Source organism: Spermophilus citellus, assembly GCF_964194105.1.
Source record: "Spermophilus citellus genome assembly, chromosome: 5".
NCBI lineage: Eukaryota > Metazoa > Chordata > Mammalia > Rodentia > Sciuridae > Spermophilus > Spermophilus citellus.
Window position 1 is genome coordinate 85,828,231 of NC_138186.1, and position 24,495 is coordinate 85,852,725.

At 34.5% G+C, this 24,495-nt stretch overlaps 2 protein-coding genes across 2 annotated transcripts in view; both read right to left on the reverse strand.

Annotated features, from left to right (window-relative positions):
• Positions 1–4,905: 4,905 nt before the first annotated feature.
• On the reverse strand, positions 4,906–11,995 carry COX7A2 (cytochrome c oxidase subunit 7A2). Its single transcript, XM_081295838.1, has 4 exons — positions 11,846–11,995; positions 10,293–10,382; positions 6,562–6,646; positions 4,906–5,107 (listed from the first exon to the last, which is right to left on the reverse strand). The coding sequence occupies exons 1-4, from the start codon at positions 11,861–11,863 to the stop codon at positions 5,049–5,051; spliced, it is 252 nt and encodes an 83-aa protein (XP_081151964.1). The 5' UTR covers positions 11,864–11,995; the 3' UTR covers positions 4,906–5,048.
• Positions 11,996–18,722: 6,727 nt separating this feature from the next.
• The window catches only part of TMEM30A (transmembrane protein 30A), a 30,313-nt gene continuing 24,540 nt past the window's right edge, over positions 18,723–24,495 (reverse strand). The window contains exons 6-7 of the mRNA XM_081296103.1: positions 23,809–24,018; positions 18,723–21,396 (exon numbers count right to left, since the gene is read on the reverse strand). Of these exons, the coding sequence (XP_081152229.1) occupies positions 21,203–21,396; positions 23,809–24,018 (404 nt within the window). The 3' untranslated portion in view covers positions 18,723–21,202. The remainder of the gene's footprint in view (positions 21,397–23,808; positions 24,019–24,495) is intronic.

Here is a 24,495-nt window from a genome sequence, read left to right on the forward strand (position 1 = left end):
GCAAATTAGCAAGACCCTATGTAGAAACAAACTAACAAACAGAAGAACATAATTTCAATGAAGATGAAACAGCTTTACATTGGAAGACAATGCTATTTAGAACTTTCTTAGCTAGAGAGAAGCCAGTGCTATCTCTTGTTAGGGGTGATTTTAAGCTGATGACTTTTAGCCAAAGCCAATGCTCATTTACCATTCCAAAATTCCTAGGGCTCTTAAGGTTCAAGGCTTCAGTGGAGGAAGTAACTGCAGATGTGGTAAAAACACCAGGAGAACTAGAATTCAAAGTGGAGCCTGAAGGGACGGACTGAATTGCTGCAACATTATGATTATATTTTAGTGGATAAGGCATTGGTTCTTACAAATGAGCAAAGAAATTGGTTACTTGAGATAGAATCTACTTCTAGTAAAGATGCTATGAATGTTGTTGAAATAAGAACAAATGATTTAGAATATTACTTAGTTGAAAATGCAATGGCAGGGTTTACTCAAATTTTGAAAGAAGTTCTATTATGGGTAGGAAACTTTCCAATACCTTCACATGCTACTAAGAGATCTTTCATGAAAAAAAGAGTCAATCACTGCTAAAAACTTCATCACTGTCTAATATTTTTTTTTCTTTTTGGTGCTAGGGATTGAACCCAGGGCCTTGTGCATGCAAGGCAAGCACTCTACCAACTGAGCTATACCCCGAGCCCCATCATTGTCTAATTTTAAGAAATTGCCATAGCCACCCTAGCTTTCAGCAAGTACCAGCCTGATCAGTCAGCAGTCATCAACACTAAGGCAAGATCCAGCAACAAGGTTATGACTCCCTGAAAGCTCAGATGATCATTAGTACTTTTAGCAATGGAGTATTTTTATTCAAGGTATATACATTTTTTAGACATAATGCTACTGTGCACTTAACAGACTACAATATAACACATAACTTCTATATGCACTGGGAAACCAAAACATTCATATGATTTGCTTTCTTGTGATATTCACTTAAATCTGGAAGCCAATCTGATTTAATATTCAGTTAAATCTGGAAGCCAATCTGCAATATCTCTGAGGCATGTCTTTGATAACATGTTTTGTTCTTATTGGTGTTCTGTAGAAGTCAATGTATTTTTCTTTCTCAGCATACTTAATAATCATCTATAGTAGCCCCCCCCAAAAAGTTCTGACCATTAAAAGGCTTGATTTGGAAACCAGTTATCACAAATTTATTATTTCAGCTGAGCTGCATAATGCCTCACTACAATGTAAAATCTGCTAGTTCACTGACACACAGGAACTTAGAACAATGGTACGCTGTAGGGACTCGATATATGCTTACATGAATTACAAATCTTGATATATATAGATACAAGGAAAAGTCCTGGATAGCGGTTTACAAAATGATGCTCTTCACATGGATGCTTAGAAGGGCTCAGAAAGGGAGTTCCAAGCTGAAGCACACGACACTTCCAGCTATGTCATAGCAGGGTTTTGAACTGACAAAACTGTCTATAGCTGTATCCTAATTCTTGTTTCCATAATTTGTATATGTATTCTCTGTTCAATTGCATTTTGTGTTATTTATATATATATATATATATAAATTTATATATATTTATATATATATTTATATATATATATAAATTTATATATATATTTATATATATATTTATATATATATATATTTTTATATATATATATATATATATATATATATATATATATATATATATTCAAACCATTCCTGTTTTGAGAAATCAATGACTACCATTTATTGAGCACTGAACACTATTTAGTGTAACTGGTAGAGTTCCTTTAGATAGAATAGCTTTGTGACTAGAAAAACCTAACTGTAGTAATTTAATGTACAAGGGAAACATTACTGGCCAATGAAATCCAACAAGCCATAAGAGCAGGCATTGGTTCTGGAATCAGAAATGAGTAGAGCTAGGACCCAAAATGCCGCAAGGTCTTGCCTCCTCCACATGTTGACTACATTCTTTTAAAAAACAAAAAAGCTCTACAAAGACTGCTAATTGCCAGCCAAACAACCTCTAGGTCTCATTAAACTAAATTCCAACTTTGCTTAGCATCCTTGAATCCAGGCATGATCATGTTACAAAGCTACAACCCAAGAGATAAAAGCTGAAGTCTGTTGGGCTTTAAAAAAAAAAAAAAGCTCATTTATTTAGCATGCACTCCTCACCCTTCCTTCTTCATGCTAGAACATGAATAAGATAGCTGGAATTAAACATCCATCTCACAACGAGGATGAACACCATAAACTACGAACAGCAGAGCCAAAAGACAAAAGGAATCTAGTACGTGAATGAAACTGTGAACCTGAACTACCAGCCCTTACTATAGTTGAGAGCTCTGCTGTGTCAAGCTGATAGAATAAGATGAAAAGATGTGGTTCCTGCTTTCAGAGTTAATAGGAGTATCAAATGTTTAGCAGGATGCGGTGGCCTACACCTGCAATTCCAGCCACTTAGGAACCTGAGGCAGGTGCACAAGTTTGAGATTGGCGTGGGCAAGTTATTGAGACCTTGTCTCAAAATAAAAAATAACAAGGGTTGGAGATATAGTGTTGTGGTAGAATCATCTCCGGATTTAATCCCCAGTACCATACACACACACATACCATGCACACCTGGGATGTGTCAGGCCTATACTGATGAGGAAAAGACTTACTTAGGGAATTCCAAGGTTTGAAACTAACCTGTTACAATGGTTTCTGGTGTCGATGAAAACTCTTGATGGAAATGAGTACAGGGAACACTTGGTGCATGTTGAAACATGGGAGGAGCCCAAGTTTACAATACAATCTGGGGAGCATCCCCAAGTATGTGAGAAAAAATAAGGATGGCATGCACCAGAAAGAAGTCTCAGTAGTAACAGCACTGAGACTGCATTTCAAATACAAGATGGAAGAAGAGATAAGGCTCTACAGGTAGGGCAGACAGCCAATTAGAGATCAGTGAGAAACTGAATGATGGCACTGAAAACAGTACTAACCACTCTTTTAAAGAGACTGCACAGGGAGACAGGAGTCTCTAGGTTTTCATATTTGCACACATTAACAGTGAACTATCAACACAGCCCAGTCAATATTTAATCAAACTAGTAAGATGATATACTGGAAAGACTTGAGATTTTTATTTTTCTTTTTTTACATCAGACAGGTAAGGTGCTGACATCTTAACAAGATTTGAAGGGAGGCAAATCTCAAAACATACAGTATGAACACCCAATCATCGTGCTTAAGAACCCAAAAGGATCAAGATTTGAGATTGTAACAATGGTCATTGTTTCCTGCATTTTTCTTTTTTTTTTTAGAGAGAGAGAGAGAGAGAGGGAGAGGGAGAGAGAGAGAGAGAGAGAGAGAGAGAGAGAGAGAGAGAGAATTTTTAATATTTATTTTTTTTAGTTCTCGGCAGACACAACATCTTTGTTGGTATGTGGTGCTGAGGATCGAACCCGGGCCGCACACATGCCAGGCGAGCGCGCTACCGCTTGAGCCACATCCCCAGCCCCTGCATTTTTCAATACAACTTATAGACTCCTTTCATGGATTCTGGGCTAATCTCTAAAATATATCAGTAATAGTTCTCTTTCTGAATGCTATGAAGTGAGCAGACATTTACATGGGATTCTGTCCAGCGACCACTTCTGGGATCTTGCCCTTCACCCTTACCTCCAACTCTACCTATGCTTACAATGCAGAATTTTAGGGTGAAGGGCAAGTAGTCAGCCTAAGATTTTTTAAGTCTCTTCAATACTCAAGTTTACCTAATCCTATCAATGTTAACATAGCCCAAAAAGAATATTTTGGCATAAAAAAAAACTTACTAGAAGTATTTTATATATTGTTTTACTGGTTTAAGCCAGATATATAGTAAAGCACCTGTCACATTTTCAAGAGATGAAGGTTATAGAGAATAATCAAGCTGTTTTTCTTTTCCACAAGTGTCCTTCACATTACATCATTAAGAAATTTTAAATCACAATCACAAAAGTTAAATTTTTCTTTATAAAATACTGTAGTTTATTTCAAAATATTACCATTGATTACTTTTTTTGCTCGAGTACTGAATTAGCTCAAATTCCAGTCCAATTTTGCAACTTCTTCAGTTTTTACAAATGTCTAACCATGCTTATTCCACTCCCATCAAAAGTATGCAGGCAGAAAATTGGCCACCCAAATCCTTTCAACCTCAGATGTTTAAGGCTAAAAATCTGTGATTACTCTCTTAAGATCTGTACCATAAGCATCAATGTTTTGATAGCAAAATATGACTCAATTTTTCCAAACATATTTTTCTTAATATAAAGCTCTTCCTCGTAGCTTTCCCCCAGACTCAACTAAATCCCAATTTCAATTAGTACTACAAATCTATACCTTGCAGAGGAGACTATAACAAACTTTGACTCCCTATGTTCCTTCAGAAGATAACTTTTGGAAACAAACTACTTTATATTTAATATCATAGATTAACAGTAAAAGCCAATTCTGAGTATGAGAAAAAAATCCTAAATTCTTTTACAGTCATTCTATTAAAGCCCAAGTCTAAACCATGGAATACATACAATATTTAAACACACTCTGACATAAAACAAACTTAAGATCCTAGGGTCCAAATATAATTTGATTCTACTATGCCCAGGTTCCAGCAGAAAGGGGAAAAAAGAAAGCAATATGCTTGAAAGTGTTAGGCTTAACTGAAATTAAGACCATTCACTGTATAGTTCTCAGGTGCTAAAAGCAAAACTTCACTATAATACCATCAAATGAATGGTGATCTATACAAGCTTAAGGACAAAAGAATCATTTTTTTTGCTTCTTACCTAAGATTTGTAAGTGCTAATCAAAACCTAGATTATTGGTGTAATTTACCCTTAAGTGATAAAAACAAGACAAAGCATGGTAAAGACTGCTTTATTGGTGGCAGTTAGTACAAGTCAATAAATATTGATCCCCAAAGAAGAGCTCTGTTATTTATCAGAGTACTGGTCCATAGAGAGCTGAATTAAACTGAACCAAATGATTGCTGAGAAGACTGAAGTCAATCCTGCTTCTTGGGAAAAGAAGCCTTGGCCAACTCATATATGGCATAAGCTGTTCCTGAAAAACAAACAAAACAACTTACAAGAAATTCTGAATTTAAATGAATGTAAGCTTCACATTCCAGCTCAAAAATTATATGGCAAAGATGGCATTAAGATTACATTAATGTATTTTGATTGATACTGGCAAAATTTTAAAATAAATATGTAAAATACATTTCATTAGTTTTAATATTTATTAACTTCTATACAAAAATATATTCTTGGGCTGAGGTTGTGGCTCAGTGGTGGAGTGCTCACCTAGCATGTGTGAGGAACTGGGTTCAATCCTCGGCACCACATAAAAATAAAATAAAGAGATTGTGTTCACCTCTAACTAAAAAAATGAATATTTAAAAAAAGGTTGGCTGGGGCTGGGGTTGTGGCTCAGTGGTGGAGTGCTCACCTAAGCATGCACGAGGCACTGGGTTCGATCCTCGGCACCACATAAGTGTAAAATAAAGATATTGTGTCCACCTAAAACTAAAAACTAAATTTTTTTAAAAAAAGGTTGGCTGTTTTAAAAATATATATTCTGTCACCTTAATAATAAATGTAATGAGATTAAGAATATACATAAAGGTTATTTCCATATTAACCTAACATTGCCTGAGAAATGCTAAAAATGATTCAAAAGACAAAAAAAAGGAAGGTGTCTGTCAAAATATGCATGTATTCCCTGAAGTGTGTTATCGACATAAAACCAAAGATGAATAATGAGATTTTAAAATAACAAAACAGCTAATATAAGAAGTTATATTTTTTAAAACTTATTACCAGAATGTCTAAGAAATAATTATTTTTGAAAAGAACATAGGACATTATCTTATTAAGAAAATCCAAATGTCACTAACCGGTCTTTGTCTTAATCCATAAATGCCCCACCTACTTTTATATGTATTCAAGTTAAAAGAAGTTACCTTGGCATGAGCATAAGGACTTTGTAATTAAGAGTTCAAATCCCAGCTTTTCCACATAGAAGCAATGTTATCTTGGATGACTAATGTAATTTTCTCATTCTTAAAATAAGGACACATGAAAGACCCCATTCAAGGGTTATAAAAATTCAAGTATGTGGCATTCTGATCAAAATGATGAAGACATGGTAACTACAGAAATATTGTTTCCTTCCTTCCCCAAAGAGCAATCATTCAAATTCCTAACTATGCTCCTACTACACCAACTTGTGACATGCCTGCTCATATTCACTAATGGACCTGCCTAATACGTTGAAAAATTATCATAGGACTCTGTATAAGTAAAAATTAAATATTGTTGTATAATAGTTTTGTTTTCATCATAAATATGTATGCATGAGTTAAGATGTATGATTCATCACAGTAAAAATATTCAAAAGCCCTTGCTATAGAACGTAGAATGAATGTTTTTTGGCCAAAAAAAACAAGCTCCAGAGCCTCCTGATAACATTACTATTATTTATCTATGAACAATCAAATATTCCAAATGTCTTACCACCAACTGTAAGAACCATGGTGGCTCTATACAGCAGGGCATCAGCTACTCCACCCTTTAGATGCACCGGAATTCCATTATCCTCCTAGGTTAAAAGAAAAATGAGATTAATAAATGTGTCTCTTGTTTTCAACTAAGTTTCAAAAGATTAATCATTCATATAAAATGAAACAGCTCCTTAAAACCATGGAATTTAAATATTTAAATATCACAAATCTAAAAGGGCTCCAATTCTGATTATTCTCTGCTACTATTTTTAAAATATGAACTCCTTAAAGTTAACTTTCTTATTTTAATCACCATACTTTAGATTTAGTTGTAGAAAGTTCTTCTTAAAAGTGGAAGCAGGGATCTCTGATAGATAAATAATATCCAACATATAGAACTCAAAAAACTTACCACTAAGAAACCAACCCAATTAACAAATAGGCAAAAGGACTAAACAGACACTTCTCAAAAGAAGAAATACAAATGGCCAACAAATATATAAAAAAATATTCAACATCCCTAGCAATCAGGGAAATGCAAATCTAATCTACACTGAGATTTTATCTTGCTCCAGTTAGGATGGCAATCATAAAGAACACAAATAACAACAAATGTTGGCAAGGATGTAGGGGAAAAAGTTCACTCATATACTCTTGGGACTATAAATCAGCACAGCCACTTTGGAGAACAGAATGGAGATTTCTCAATGGAATTCTACTCAGCCATAAAGAATGAAATTATGTCATTTGCTGGATGGAAATGGATAGAAGCTAGACTCAGAAATTCAAAGGCTGAATGTTTTCTTTCATATGTGGAAGCTAAACCAAATAAGGAAGGGGAGTGGGGAAGATTCCATGAAAATAGAAGGGAGATCAGTGGAGAAGAGGAAGGGAACTGGTGGGGGGTGAGGGTGGGGGGGCTGGAAAAGGGAAGAAGGGCAAAATGAAATTGAGCAAATTAAAGTAGGCTATGTACATATAAGAATATACCTTAGTGAATTTCAACTTTATGTATATCAATAAAGCACCAATTTAAAAATATATACATATGTATAAATAAATGGGAGGAAAACCAGTAGTAATAGGAGAGAAGGGAAAGAGGACATACTGGGGACTAAAGTGGAGCAAATTCCACGCATGTGTGATTATGTCAAAATGAACTCCAATATTATGTAGAACTATAATATACTAATAAAAACTTTTTTAAATCCTAAAAAATGAAGGGGACAGGCATGGGATTTTGGTTTATAATCCTAAATTTTATAAGCCGAGCATCTCTTCCAGCTTCTGGCACAGAATATTCAGTATATCTGTTAAATAGAATATTTTAATTTTATTTGGTATGGCATACACATTTTTTATCACTGCTGGGATTGCAGGCGTGCACCACTGTGCCCAGCTCAGTTCTTCTACAACTTGAGAATTGGCAACTAGTTCTTTAAATGTTGGGTAGAATTCAATAATGAAACCATTAGGGCCCAATTTTTCTTTGATGATGAACTTTTCATTATTGGGTCAATCTCTATACTTATTATTGATCTGTTTATATTTTCTGCATCTTCCTGGTTCAAATGATAGGCTGTGTATCTGGGAATTTATACATTTCTTTTAGGTTATCCAATCTGTGGTCATGTAATTTTTCAAAGTAGTCTCTTAGGGTCCTTTGCATTTATGTGGTCTCGGTTGTCATGTCTTTTTAAAATTTCTGATTGTATTTATTTGTCTTATTTTTCTTCTTAGTTAAAAAAAAAAAAGCAATGAAAGTTTGCTTAATAGCTCAATTTTGTTAATCTTTTCTGTTTTCCTAATCTGTTAAATTGTTCTACTCCCCTAGGCCTTTTCCCAAGAAATAGTCACCATTCACAGTATGATATAGATCTCTTTTAATGCTTACATCATTAATTCTAATATATACACAAACTTAACACACAAAATGAGGTTATGCTATATAATCATCTGCCATACACTATTTCTTTTTGCTCAGTACTTCAAACCTATCTTATTCTTTTCAATGGCTATATGGTATTCCACTATGCCAAAATATCTTAACCTGAATTAGTTACTCTTCTTAATGGATATTTAGGTTGTCAGGTTTTAGGGTTCCCCCCCCCCCTAAATTAAGATCCTCATTCCCATTTTCACATACTTACACAATTATTTCTGAAGAAAATAGTCTTAAAAGTAGGCTTCCTAGGTGACAAGGTATGTAATTTCTTTTTAATAATACTTTCATATACCCTCTAAAACTTTTGTACCAACTTTACTGCTATTATAAAAGTATGGTAGATGAATGCATACATCTCCCATTCCTGGTTAACATAACCTATTTTAAAGCATCCTAAAATCTTGCCAGTCAGATGGGGGCAGTAGCAATTTTTAATTTTTTTAAATTCATGTTTGTTTATTTTAATAAGACTGTGGTCCAAAGGTTCACATTTTTATAGAACCTACTGTTGTTTCAGTTCTAGGAACAGGTTAAACTAGGGCAGTCCCATGAACTACACAAGCTGAGGGGTGAGGGCTCAGGGATACGGCCATTTTTTTTCTTTTTCTTTTTTTGGTACTGAGAATTAAACCCAGGGTCACTCGTCATGGAGGAACATCCCCAGTCCTTTTTATTTTATTCTGCTAAATTGCTGAGGATGGACTCAAACTTACAATCCTTCTGCGTCAGCCTCCTAAATTACTGGGGTTACTGGGATTACAGGCGTGAACCACCACACCAAGCCAAGACAATTTCCTGGTGACACTGAAATGACTGAGCTGATCTACAATAAATCTATGAGAGGAAAAAATTGACTTCGAAGGTCTGAGTCCCATCTACCATAGCATAGTAATACTCCTACTCCATGTTTAGGCAGGGCACACTCAACCAATAGTGATTCTCCAGAGGACAGACCATGTTTTGTTTCCAGGCAGAGGCACAATTCAAGGCCAGCAATGCTTCTACCTATCTAGAATGCAATTACGGCAGAGAGGCAGTAAGGTAAATGGTGCCTAGCACCTATTCCAGTGCTCCAAAGGAGTATGCATCTCTTTCTTGGCTGTGATGAATTAAACCTGTATTTCTTATTGATTCATAGGAGTTCTTTGTATACTAAGGACATTAACCTTTTGCTATATTTTGACATTTTGCTCTCAATTTGTGCCTTGTCTTTGGTTAACTATAAGTAAATTTTAAATCACCAAACCATGCAATTTTTCTTCTTTACTGCTTCTCAGTTTTATAAAGATTAACTTAGAAGACTTCCCTTAAGATTATAAATATAATTTTTTGAGGGAAAATATTTACATATGTAATTTATTTTCTTAGTATACTATGTAGAAGGAATTTAACCTTCCTTTCTTTAAAATAGTTATTTTTGTCAATACTAATTTATTGCATCCTTTCCTGTGGCTATAGCCTTCAACATATATTAAATTTCTATATAATACTTGCTGTGTTTCTGGGTCCTTTCTGTGGTCTCTCTGTATGCTCCTATGCAATTACTCCCTAAAGAATGCTAATGAACTCCTCCAAAACAATTTATCATTGATCTATACCTTTCTTCACTCATTTTTTTCTAATTGCTCAAGGGCCTCTTGGATATAGCAAATGCTCAGTTAGCTACCAACAATTTCTTATCATTCTTTTACTAATACAGGAGGACCTCTTACAGCAGACTCTCCAGATTTACTTCTCATTTCAACTTTTTGGTACTCTAATTACTACAAGTAACAATCTCCTATAAAATATTTCAGTACCTGAAACAGCTTTTGTTTCTCTGGAACTTTATTTTCAAAATGTCTGCGTGAAGCAGTGCTGATGGTCCTTTGGGCAATCTGATGAAAACGCTGAAATGGAAAATCCACAAACATTAAACAGATTTAGAGCCTAAAGAAACCTTGAGAAGAAATCACTTTCAATATTTAATATTATAGAAGGAAATGAGTCTTGAAGCATATCTGATTTATCAACAATAAAGTTTATGGACCAGCATCCATATTTTTCAATTTGTTGTCCATCCTCTGCTCTATTCTTCATATATTACATTCTGCAGTCTCCAAAGATCATATTCATATCTTTGGCTGAATTCAATCAGTAGCTTTTTATAATCCTTAAGGAAAATATTTTAATATATAAATATTACAGAAATAAATGGTTAACTAAAATAGTCTAAACTCAAATGTTTCCATTTAATACCCTTCCATATGAAGAATCGATTACTAGACAGCAAAATAAACCAATAACATTCCTAATTAATCAAACCGTTCCCTTAATTACATTTTTCTTAAGATTTTTAGTGTGGGTGTGTGGTGCTGGGCTCAAACCTGGACCTTATGCATGCCAGCCAAGTGCTCTACCACTCCCAGCCTCCTAAAAAATTCTTAATAGATATTTAAAAAAAAAAAAAAAAAAAACTTGCATTACATGCCGGGCACAGATTTGGCTCACGCCTGTAATCCCAATGGCTCCCGAGGCTAAGCAGGAGGTCCACGAGTTCAAAACCAGCCTCAACAATGGCAAGGCGATAGGTAACTCGGTGAGACCCTGTCTCTAAATAATATATAAAATTGTGCTGGGGATGTGGCTCAGTGATTGAGTGCCCCTGAGTTCAATCCCCGGCACAATCCTTCCACAACCCCGCAAAAAAACTTGCATTACATACTTAGTTTAAATAACGAAATAAACATGTATTCCACTTTCTAAAATAAATGGTATTGAGGAGCTAAGTAAGACACTGTTAAATAACTATAAAAGAAAATGATCATTGCTATTTTTTCAAATTTTTGGAAAACATTTCACATACTCAAAGTCGGAAGATAGAGGCCTGGGGGGCAACGCAGAACCGCGGGAAGGGACTGCTTCCCAAAGTCCTATCCAAAACCGGATGACTTGTTTTTAAAACAGTCTCTGGATCTCGTAAGCTCAGAATCATTGAAATTTATAACCTTTAGCAGCAGAGGAACCCTAGTGTTCCCCGTTGTCAGAAATTTTTCACCAGGAACCCTTGATTTTACTCACATCAGCTACAACCTCTTCAGTGACCCATTAATTAGAAGCAGTGGCTAAGAACCCAAGGTGGTCTAACCCGCAATTCTGTCCAGCTTCTCAGGCTCTTTCCTCCCCACCCAGGAACGGCTAGGGGCTAAGGGAAGGCACGAATGGGGAAAAAGGTCAGGCGAAAAGGACACGGACCAAGGTGACTTCAGAAGACGTCTTTTGCTCCACTTCCAGGAGAGTTTTGGTCACAGCCCCTTGGCCTCCACTCTCGGCTCCCATGCTCATTACTAAAGCAAACCGAGCAGCTACTTACCAGCAGATTCCGCAGCATTTTGCCTCCCTTACTGCCCACCAACCGCGACAACTGAACGCCAAGAACGAAATTAACCACGCCGGAACCGGAACTACCTCCTCCTCTGGCGCAGGCGTCGAAGAACAGAAATCGGTCGGTGCAGAGGCGGGGTTTTACGCCTAACCATAGAGAGCGGAGGAAAGGGATAGGCGTGTTCCGGCTGCCTCCGCCCCAGCTGGCCGGCCGGCCGGCCGGCCGCTTACTTCTCGTGAGTTTTTCTGTGGCAGTTCCAAAAAGAGTCCAAGATGTTTGGGACCGGAATGGCGGTGTGGGATGTTTTAAGTAGTTCAACAAGCGTAGATAAAATTGTGAGATTAGGCTATCAGAGAAAACGAGTGTTTTGAAGGCGATGTACACCTGAGAGGAAAAACCCGGATTGTGTCCGTGTTATCTTGTGTATTTCATCCGATTTCACAACCATTGTTTAGAAACAAAAAGATAGCACGGACACAATCCAGTTTTTTCCACCTAGGAAACTGTCGTGAGGTGTTAACGTTCCTTGTTTTGAGAATACTGCTGGAAAGAGCCGTGTCAGGATTTTTTTCATCTTGCTGCTGAACTCCCCAAGTAGGAAGCTCTTCCGTAGTGTCCCCAAACTGTGGAAGCAGCTCACTCGATTAATTCTGGGGAAATGCTGAAAAGAGGAGTTTAATTGGAGCTGGGTGGAGGTCAGGAAAAGGATGGCAAATCTAGATTCAAGTCTTGCTCTTTCAGATTTAGCAGGGCACTATATTCCATGATTGGAATTGTCAGATGGCGATTATTGTACAGATGGGCTGCCCATATATCTCCCATCAGTCTTGCTTTATTCCTTGTGTTCACACTTAAGTGTGTACAACTGAAAATACCTATCATTCTACAGTAAATATTTCCACCTTTTTAGACTCCTACAAATTATTCCATTGCCATTTCAAGCAGAAACTAATATGGATTTAGCAAAGGTATAATGTGTGGATTAAAGCTGACAAAATTATTTCTTCTAGCCCTTAGGGTTCCCCGCCCCCACAATCCACTATGTTAATTGGTTCACCAGGTTACTTGTCTCAATTCAAATTCTCTTCCTCATCAAGGTTTATAAATACTTGATTCACATCCTTCTCAGAGAACCTGGTAAGAGAACCTGGTATCTACCTCCTTTGCATTATGTACTGTAGTCAAATTTTTGTGCACAGTTATCACACACTGTGAGAACTTTTTACTGCCTATAATTTGAACTTGTTCAAGTTGTTATGTTTTCTCCATTTATCCAACTAGATAAAAACTTCCCAAGAACAGAGATTGTGATACCCATTAACCAACAGATGGATGAATATTTACTGGTTGACAGATCTAGAAAGCTCTAACAAAAAGAACAAAGGATTCACATTAAGCAGATCCTAAAGTAGATACAGATCCCAATATTCCTGTCACTGAGTGCATTGCAATTTTCTTTTTACTGCTTCATTCCATAAACACATTCCTAAATTTAACTACCATCCCATTTCTCTTCTCCTTCAAAATAAGGCACATGCAGATTTCTTTATACTTGTCTCCCTTCCTCTCCTCCCAAATTTTTTTTCTTATCCCATTTAAAGGTTTTTATTGTTGTTAGGGTCCATCAATAGCTTCCATGTTATTAAACTGTCAATTTTAGTTTTCAATTTCTCCATCAGCAACATATAATATAGTTGACCACTCCCCTCAAGATATTTTTTAAATTGAAAATAAGCCATAAATGTGATACAGTGTAACACTGTATGTATAGTTTGAGTTTGGTTTTAACAAGTCTTTCATACTTTTTTAGTCCTTTTATTTCAGTGACTGCTCCTTTTAGTTTTTTCTTGGATCCTCATTCTCTAGACATTTAAAAAAAAAAACCATCTTCCCTTTTTTCTGTATCCATCTCTTTGGTGAACTTATCAATTCCATGGCTTGAAATACCACTCATGTGATGACAATTCCCATGCGTGACAATTTCCAGACTGACATTTACCTTTAACTCAAGACTTCTCCACTTGAATGTCTAGTGAGCATCTTAAACCTGAGGCCAAACCTCTCCACTTGAATGTCTAGTGAGCATCTTAAACCTGAGGCCAATGCTACCATTACTCCATGCCAAGCCATCGGCATGTTCTGCTCAGGTTACTGCAATGGCCCTTTTAACTGGTTTCCATCTTTCCACTCTTCAACTACTCTTCATCTATTCCATGCAGCAATTACCCTTCTAAGAATCTAAGTTAGATAATATGACTATCCTCAAAACTCTGCTTTATTCACTGGTGTATCATCACCAGCCCCAGAATTGTAATTGGTTACATAGAAAATTCTTCATAAATATTAGATGAATGAATGCATACTGCATAAAAGAATGAACTTATTGAGAGTAATTTAAAAAAATATTTCTTAATACTTGGTGGACTCTTCCAAGTAATTCAGTCCCAGGATTCCTGTCCTTGCTCCTGTTCTGTAAATTGTGTCAGAAAACTGGGTGAAATTTGTGTGGGTGCCTACCAAAATTTATTGGATCCTCTTAGGCATACTTGAAATTTACTATCAGATCAATTTATTCTCAGAACCATGTTATTTTCAAAATAAGCTCCTTTCCTAAACATGTTTGGATTTTTCTGTGATATTTCTGTCTGGAATATTATAGAATGGCTCTTTTGAAAACACTGCTTTCAGAAGACTCATAAAAGTATAACAGAATTGGCAATATTCTATGTAGATGTATAGAAAATTAGATATAGTGTTAAGACTGTTTACTAATATCAGATGTGAATATTTCACAATTACAAAGTTAACAAAGCAGCTACCCAATCCTTATTTTCCTTTAAAAAACATAACCACCCTGATTTCATCCTACCTACAGCATCCATAAAGCATAAAAACAGAAAGAAACCAGAATTTTTTTTGTAATCTTGACATATGTGCATATGTTTGTGATTCAAGAACCCAATTAATCTACTTCCAATTTGACAAAATAATATAGAACAGCTTCATACGGATTTTAATGTATAAAAACTACTGGTTAGATAAGAGAGTACTACAATGTAATTCCATATTTTATTTGACCATCACATAATTGCATGGATCACCTTTGGAAATCAGGAAGCATCTGCTGTCTCTTAGTTGACCTAGTATTTTATATATTATTGAGTAAATAATTTTATTCAATTGCAAGCCTCAGTTATTCCTCACTAATATTAAGGGGTTGGGCTAATAATCTTTATCTCTGGCTCTTGAGTCCTTAATGTATGCTATACACCATTTCATAAAAAAACATATGAGTCACTCCCTTTTGAACAAGAATTTACTGACTATCTATTGTGAATGAAACAATTTATAATATGCTGGGAGGTATTTTTTAAAGTCCTGGCTTTCTGGAGCATATAGTCTAATTAGGATTATAAACTCACATAATAGTACATTTGAACTGCAGGCAGAAATGACTCTCCAGGTAGCTGATACAACAAAAGTTGCTATGGGAAATTTAAGGAAGGTAGAATTGGAATAAAGAGAGTAGAGATTAAAAGCATTTTAGAGTAAGAACATGATTTAATAACCCGCATTTGGCATCAAGCATGGCATACTACAAAGAAGTACAAAAACAGAACCTAGCTGGAGTGAAAAGGGAAATCATATTGTTGTAGTTAAAAAATTGAAAGACAGATTCTGAATCTGTCACTTAACAGTGACCTGAATGGGCCTGTAGGTGCAGCTCAGTGGTAGAGCACCTGCCTAAGATGCATGCCTGAGGTCCTAGTTTTGATCCACAGCACTGGGGGGAAAAATAGTAATGTGACTGAAGGCAAGTTATCTAACCTACTTATACCTCAAATTTCTTTATACGTAAAATGAAGATAGTAGAATCCCCCATCATTGAGTGCCTATAAAGAGTTATCACAAACGAGATAACTCAATAAATGTTAGTTATTGTTATGGGAGGAAAGCCTGGATAAGGAGAAACAGATCAACAGAAGAAAAATTCTAGCAAAAGGTATAACATCTACAAGGGCAAAGAAGAAGGTGAACAGATGTCTTTGGAAATTACAAATAGCTTGTTATGTTAGAAGGATAAGTAAAGGGCTGTGGTAACAGTAAAAGACTGATTTCAATGACAAATTTAAATTACACATTGAAAGTGTCTTGGAGCTATCAAAAGTAAATAGCACACTGTTAAAATGAAAACTCAATCTTAAGATCACTCTAGTAACAATGAAAGGCTGAACTGGACATGAAACTACTAGGGCCACAGACTCACTTGGATGGTTCCTATAGTAATCCAAGGAAAAACCTAAAGTCATCAGCAAAAAGATGCTATAAAAGGGGATGGACAAGAAACCAACTAAGAAGTACCTCCCTTTTCACAGTGGTTGTTTAATTTCTCTGGGGAAGAATTCTCTATAGTCTTCTGCAGAAGAAAGCAGGTTGGGAAAGGGTTTTTTTTTTTTTTCCTCCATTCTTCTACTTATAGGAGACAATATGGGCTGTAAAACATCATATCTGTGTGGCCAAGTGGAGTAAAGCAAGGGTCCTGGAGATCTGACCCTTCTGTTGTGTACAATTTTCAACTGGTCATTAACAGGCCTGTCCCTGATTATATTCTGCTATCGCCTTCTTAAAATGTGGTCTACCTATGAATACTGACCCATCAGCTATTTGTTACTTATTTAAGCTTTAAATCATGAATAAGTTAAGAAATATTTTGCCAAATGACCCTGTGCTAGTGAAACCTATCACTTTCATGCCTCACCACAAACAGAGCTTTTAGAGTCTTTTGTGGCCAAATACATAACAGATTGACAAAATACCCAAAATTATGAAGAAAATTGTTTATATGAACAAGAGAAAAAAATTAAAAACAGCAAAAAACAAATAAATTTTGGTGCTAACAAAAAAACATTATATATATATATATATATATATATATATATATATATATATCCATACATGTTCTCAGAAAATATTTTATCTGTGAACTAAAACTAGAATATTTTAAAAACAGAATACAAGTGAAAGAAGTCTTAGAAATTAAAATATTTTTAAAGTATATATTATAAATTCAAAAGAAGGAAGATAATGTTAAAAGTTCAAATCGGACAATTCAAGAAGGAAGAAAGGCAATAGTTTCCAAACCAGAGAGAAAAAAAGAAAATTAAGCATCAGAACCTAGCTGGAGTTCAAAATCTAACTAAAATAAGATTAGATTTCCCAAAAGCAAAAATGAAGGCTAAAGGGCTGAGGATATAGCTTAGTTGGTAGAGTGCCTGCCTTGTATACACAAGACCCTGGGTTCAATCCCCAGCATCACAGATAAATAAATAAATACTTTTTAAAAAATGAACAGAGCATTGTCTTCCAACATCTGGAACAAATTACTTTTAACCTAAAATTATAGATATAGTCAAACTATCAATGAAATAAGGGGTAGATTTAGGGCATTTTAGATAAATAAAGACTCAGAAAATTTACCTTTAATATCCCACTTCTAAGGGTATGCATGCTTTAGGAAATGCTGAGTAGACAAGAAAGTAAATGAGGAAACAAGAGACACTAGACCCAAGGGTGATCATGGGATAACAGCTGTACAGCAGGTCAGAGAGCCCTGTAAAGACTGACACAGAAGGATAACTGCAGAATAGACCTCAAGTAAAAAACAGGACATTATCGTTTTGTGGGTACAAAAACCCTTCAAAATTATTGATAAGAACACAGTATACTTGACAAAGAATTTGGAAAATTTTTAAGACAGGTATACAGAAAGTTTTATGTTCAAAATGAGGCAAATATTAATTTCAGGAAAAAGAAAATTACATAAAGGAAAATGCAATCATGATACATGCTTTGCTCTATAGTATACATTATTTTTATAGTCACAGCAAATGCATTTACTCAATATTAAGATGCAACTATATAAGAGGAGAAGGTAAGATAGTGTGTTAAAGAACTAAGTCATATAACATCAAGAAGATAATATTATCTAAAACAAAATCAAATAATAGTCAATAGGCATATTATTTAAATAAATTGAGGTAAATAAAAGAAACAATCACAAAGTAATTGTCTTTGTAGAGGAAAGTTAAGTTCAGACAGGAATTACTGCTTTCACCATAAAGCCTTTAGAACTTATTATTTAATTTTTGTTAAATGTATACATTACTTTAATAAATTTTATACATCAAAGCTAATAAGATCATCTTAGTCTGATTTACTTTTAGACAATACATTTATCTTGAAAGTTCAAGTGACATCACAAGAAATGTGATTTTTGTTTACCAAATGATGCAAAAGCTAAGAATGGGTTTTAAATACTTTACCAGATTATCAAATTCTACAATAGACATTTATGCATTGAAACTCTTTAATAGTAGCATGTCTTTACTCCCTTCAACTTCCTCTTAATATTGCCATGTTCACAAAGAACATACTATAACTTCATCAAACAAGAAGTGCCATTTAATAATTCTAAGTCCGGAAGCAACAGGCTGAACAGAATTCATTAACTCTCTCTCCCAGTTACTGCCCTTGCCAGTCAGGCTTTTCATTTCTTGGGTGCCCTACTTCATTATTTTAATGATCCTTGTCTCTCTGTTTACCAGATATTACTCTTGATGTAAAACCAAAATTAGCCAGTCTACAAATCAGGTAACAATCTGACCTCTTCCCAGTAAGGACAAATGTTCCACAAGATAAATCTTGCAATTTATGTTATCAGAATGATTAATAAACACAAACATAATAACTTAACAATAGACATTTTGTGAAATCTAGGTACTGAGAAGTTAAAATCTGGACTCACTAACTAAACATTAGAAACCACAATGGGGCAATTTATTTTAGCAAGACACTTACACATAGCAAAGTTAATTTTGTTCATTTTTATTAACACAGAACATAGTAACAGAATATTATTTTTAAACATAATCAAGGTTACAAATAAACTGTAACTATCCAATAAACAATATTCACTTGACTCTTCTCCTGGATGAATAAATCTCTGATTTTCTATTAGGTAGTATATAGGGGTTTTTTTTCCAGTTTTTTCTTAAACTGCCTTATGATTTCAATGAAGTTTCTTTGCTTTTTCTTACTAAATAATTTCTCCAATTGGGAAACTTTTCATGTCAAAATGCTTCCTGCAAATTAATGCATTTTCCCAAGACTTCTACTTAACCTAGTTGCCTTAAAATGTAATAAGAGTCTGAAATTTGAGTAGAACATCAATGTTTCCAAAATATAAGTATAAAGCCTTTAAGAAAGAAATGTTTTCCCTCCCCTCATGCTTTGCAGATGCCATGTGAATGTTCCATATTCTTCATATTTAGTAATAGGAATCCTTAGAGCTCAAAGGGCAAGAGACAATAAGAACTTAAGATCACCAATGCACTTGTCAGATGAATAAAACTCCAATTGTATTTTAAGATTCCATCTTCTCCACAGTTATGAAAGTGTTGGAAGGGTTCTTCAACTTTTCTTTAGCAGCCTGTTTGGTCCCCCAGTCAGAACAAAAGACACAGGATAGTAGTCTTCCTTAAACAGCACAGACTTAATCTAAAAAGACTGAAGAAACCTCCCTCCACCCATGATGTAACCCAGAAAATTAACTGCCACGTGCAAGAGAGACAATTTTCAGAATAAAGAACATTCTGAAGGACTGACAAAATAAAGAGTATTTTAAAATAAAGAATACCCTATGCACTAAGAAATTTTAGGATAATCATACATCAAATAACTCATGCAAGTAATATTTTTATAATTTAAAAAAGTCACTATGAATTACAAGTTCTTTTAACTGAATTTCACGTTATACAAAAACTTAAAGAAGTGTGGCAAATTTCTTCTACTAACCATCACATTATTTGTTTTCTTTAAAAAAGCATATAAATCAAAATTGATACATTACTCAGACCTTTTGATTTAAATATAACTGAAGGAAATCATGGCAAATTCTGAATAAACAGGCATTTTCTACATAAGCATGAGTTATTCTAGTAAAATTAAAAAAGCAATTTAAATGCAATTAATTCATCTCTGATTAATACATAGTTTTTCATGCATGTGGAAAAATAAGTTTACATTCACTTCAAGAATAAATTCCATACCAAAAAAATTACAGCATTTATTCAGTGAGGAATATTAAAATAATTCCAGTTAGTAGAAAATAAAATAACTTCAATCATATATTATATTATAATTTGCCATGTATATGCTCCAAAATCTCTAGAATTTAAGTAGGAATCTTTCTAAAGTAATGTATTAGGAAAACCAACCAACCAATTGGTGTCTTAACTAAAGAGAAGGTGTACACACATTCACGTTTGACCTGTATGCAAAACTGAATGAAATACAGAGGAAATTAAGGTTTAAAAATTTTCTGTAGTATTAGTACTCAAGTCAAAACACTTACCTGCCAAATCAGAACAACGTGAGGTATTTTCAATCATGAAGTAATTTTCTGAATGTTTACTATCACAAGAATAAAAACACTCTCCTTTGAACATTTTCATCTGATTTACAATTAAGGCAGAAGATGATCATCTGCCAAGCAGTTTTTCAATTTTACCTATATTCTTTCTTCTCATTCAAGGGAAATGATCTCATGTTTAAACATTTCAAGTGAATTGGGGTTCTAACTGCAACATTTTAACTAAATGAAAAGAGGAATTTTAAATTCTCCTATCCAGGAGCTACCTGACCTCTTTAGAACTGAGCATCAATTTCTATGCCAGGCAAGGTAATAAGCATGTCCTCTGAAATGAAAGCTAAGCTTAACAAAGAACTGTAATAGATAAACTGAATACATGAACCACCTCAACAAAGATGGTACTTTAAGCCTTTACACACAACACATGAAAATGATGAAGTGTTTTATTTAGATTTTTTCTTCATCTTTCTGTAACTCTGAATCCTGAAAAGTTAGCAAGTCATTACACTCATACATCTTGTAATTCCTTTCTTCACACCATAGGTACACATATACAGCATCATATGTCAATATAATATTATCAACATAGCATAAACAATTAAGCAGTAGATGCATTTCACATGAAAGAGGCTCTATGCATCATGTAGCCTGTCGCAATAAAAAACAAACATTAGAATGTCATTTTAGCAGCTACAGTGCTGATATGATCAATGTAGTTAATTTTTTATACCCGTCATATATTTTCATAAGTCAATCATAGGGAAGAAGCAAAGGACAAAGAATGTTTTGAAAAAAAAAACAGTTATGTGCCAACTTCAAAATGACATACTAACCAGACATCAGCGTTCCAAAGCTTAGGTTGAATAGGCCTGGCCTTGATACACATGCAGTAGATTTGTTTTCAGAATATAAAATTAAATGGTAATGTCAGCAGTATTACTACTGTTTCTATATTTATGATTAATTACTAGCAGTACAACTCCTAGAAGGAAAGAGATGGATCCAATAGTGATGTACGCAATCCCCAAAAATGGATTCTTGCCTCCCATCCATGAAACAGTGCTCAAGATCATCCGTTTTCGTCCATCAAAAGAATGTACAGGGTAATCTGAAGAGGGTATAGGAAGATTTTTCCATCTCTAGTTACTTGATATTTAAAATACAATTTTTAAAGTTGACATTTAATTGCTTGTAATTCATTTGTATAATTATGATACACAGGTATATTACTCATATGTTCTGAATCACAAAAAATTATTATCTTGAAAGGTAGATGAAGCAAATTAAATATTAGCAGTAAAAGCCAAAATATTTTACTAAATCAAACTTAAGGGTTATGTAGTTTCTCAGGTGGTTTTGAACTCATTACAAAGGAAGGGTATAATATGAAATAATATTTCAGATAAACAGCAATGAAGCCCACAAAAGAAGAGGAGATTGATGGACTAGGAGAAAATGAAACAATCAAGGAACTAGAAGTCTCTGTATACTCAAGCATATATAGCAAAAGTGTAGTTAGGAGTCTAAAAGAGCTCTGAACACAAGGTCAAAAAAAGCAAAATACTGAAGTTTTAACTTGCTGATTTGGGACAATAACATAACTCATGCTATGACACAGAGTATATGACTGACAGTACAAGTGAAAACTGACTGCTAAGAAGATTTAAGAAAGGGTGTCCCCTTTTCCATAAATTATCTACATGGAACAGTTCTAAGATTCTGACAAGAGTTAGGGTAGAGAAGAAGAGACAATTAAGTCCTATGAACAAGGGTACAACTTTTTCAAAAGCATCTTTTCAATCAAGTGTCAGGCCCCAACAATTTCTATAGTTTCTGCAACATCCTTGGGCTCCAAATGGCAGGCTCAGATCTACTAATTTCTTAAAGTGATCCTAAACTGAGGCAGGAATGATTTTAAATGCTGTTCCTAAACCAATGACCTAGGAACTGGATACAATATCAAATCACCCATGACAATTTCGCTTTCTCTGTGTATCCCAACTCTAAAAAAATGGGTTTCTGCCGTAATTCTAATATCCAGTTCCCACCTTATTCCCTCATTTTGATAACGAACCTTTGATGTTTGGAAGGTTCAAATTCCTGTCTTTGTCAACTTACAAGAACCCTGCATTTTTCCTGACAGTTCTTTCAGTGTTTGGGACCCTGCTGCTGACTTCCTGAATGCAAATTTAATGTCAGCTAATAATTTCCATTACGTGCTCTGCATCAGGCTAACACTGGTATCTGCCCATACTCTTTTACTAGATCTTTGCGATACTAGTTGTGACAGAGCTATCTATTGGCTATCTTTTCTGAATAACATTCTTCCTACCAGCACCTGAAGTGGGTCTGTGTATTCAAAACTGCTCCTGTGAAAGCCTGGTTTCAAAAAATTGGTCACTTTCTGTCCCATGTCCTATCAGGGTTATATTCAGTTGTGTATTCAGGTTTAACAGAGTCTAGGATCCAAATCAATCCTTATTTTGAAATTGGTATAGTTCAATTATTTACTAATCCGTTCTAAACCAAAACTATATACTTATGGCTCACTTAGATTATGAAAATTAAAAATGCAAAAATCAGCAAATATTTAAAACATTAATATCTAGGAAACTTTTCATTCACAGTATATATAAACAATGGGCTATAGAGTAAACAATGTAAGGGCTTTGTTTAGAATAAAAGAAACTGCCCGATATAGCCCCCCTAAAAAAGACTTTGCATCTCCGTAGACATGGCTGGTCTGACTACCTGGGTGAACTAGCTAGGGAATGCAGCTTATCATGGTGGCTAATGGTAAAGTCATGTCCTTTGAGGATAACACACTGGTTCTGAACCCCAACTTTTCTAAGTACTACAGGTGTAACCTCAAGCCAACTATTTAAATACTCTAGGTTCCCATATTCTTGTCTACAACAATCATTCTTGAGATGATACCTAAAACTCTGTTACTGCTTGAATTAAACAAAACAACTCATGGAAAGTACTGAGCATAGTGATGACATATAGTGAGAATGGAATAAATATCAGTACTGAAAGTGAACCTAAGTTATTAATATGGAACAACAGAGTTAATGATAAAAACTATAATACTATGTGTGAACACATCAATAATTATGAATAATTATTTGATACGAACTAATACATCTGCTGACTTTTAATATCTAAAAATATATATTAAAAGAACCATCAGTACCATCAACACCTATTTAATAGGTACACTTTACCTTTTATGTTAAGCTCAGTTATAAGATTTCCCTTGTAAAAATACCTAGCTTATTGAATCAAGAACCTATATTTTAAGTAATTTTACCAAGTGGTACATTTGAAAACCTAGTACATACAAATTTAAGACATTTCTAGAAGATATAAATTAAAAGATACATTCACATGCTCACATACCCATACAAATGGAGAGACCAAAACTAACCACAAAGTAACAAGATACATAACTGAGATTAGGCTGCACTAGATTCCTTTCAAGTTCTATTAATCTTTATACATAACCAAAAAAGGATACTGTACGTGATATTCAAATAGTATCGTCCAGCTGGTAATGTTGGATGTAAATCATTTTTCCTTTCGATAAGACGATACAACTTACGAAAAGTAGGTAATGCAGCAGTACGCATCCAAACAATAAAATCCTCATTTATGAATCCATTATTATCCTCATCTTCGAGATCAAGCTCGTACACTGGTTTAAGCCAGTTTACTGGATGTGTTGTATCTTAAAGAGTGGGGAGAGAAATGGAAAAAAACATATTCTAGCTTATTAAGAGTTTTAATGAAAACTCACACTCCACTAAAATAAAGATGTGCAATACATAATCTGAGTATTTTTCTTCTTTTCAAAGGTATAAATGTATGCTTTTTCTAAGGAAGTCTTTAAAATCTAAAAAGAAACCAATTTGTCCTGTAACAACAAAAAATTACAAAGACTTGATTGATATCTTAATTAATAAGACAATGCAAAAAAGGATATTGAGTATATACCAAAAGGCAGATTACTTAGTGAAAAATATGTTATGAAATATTGCAGTGTGAATAAGGAGGCATAAAAACAAAAAAATAAATTTGAATTATAAAAACTGGGGGCTTGTTCAAAACAAACTTTGCCACAGTTTTAAAAGATAACTGAAGTGCTTATAAGAAAACACCAGAGAAATGACTAAAAGTATACATTTCCTTTAGAATTTTAGTACAC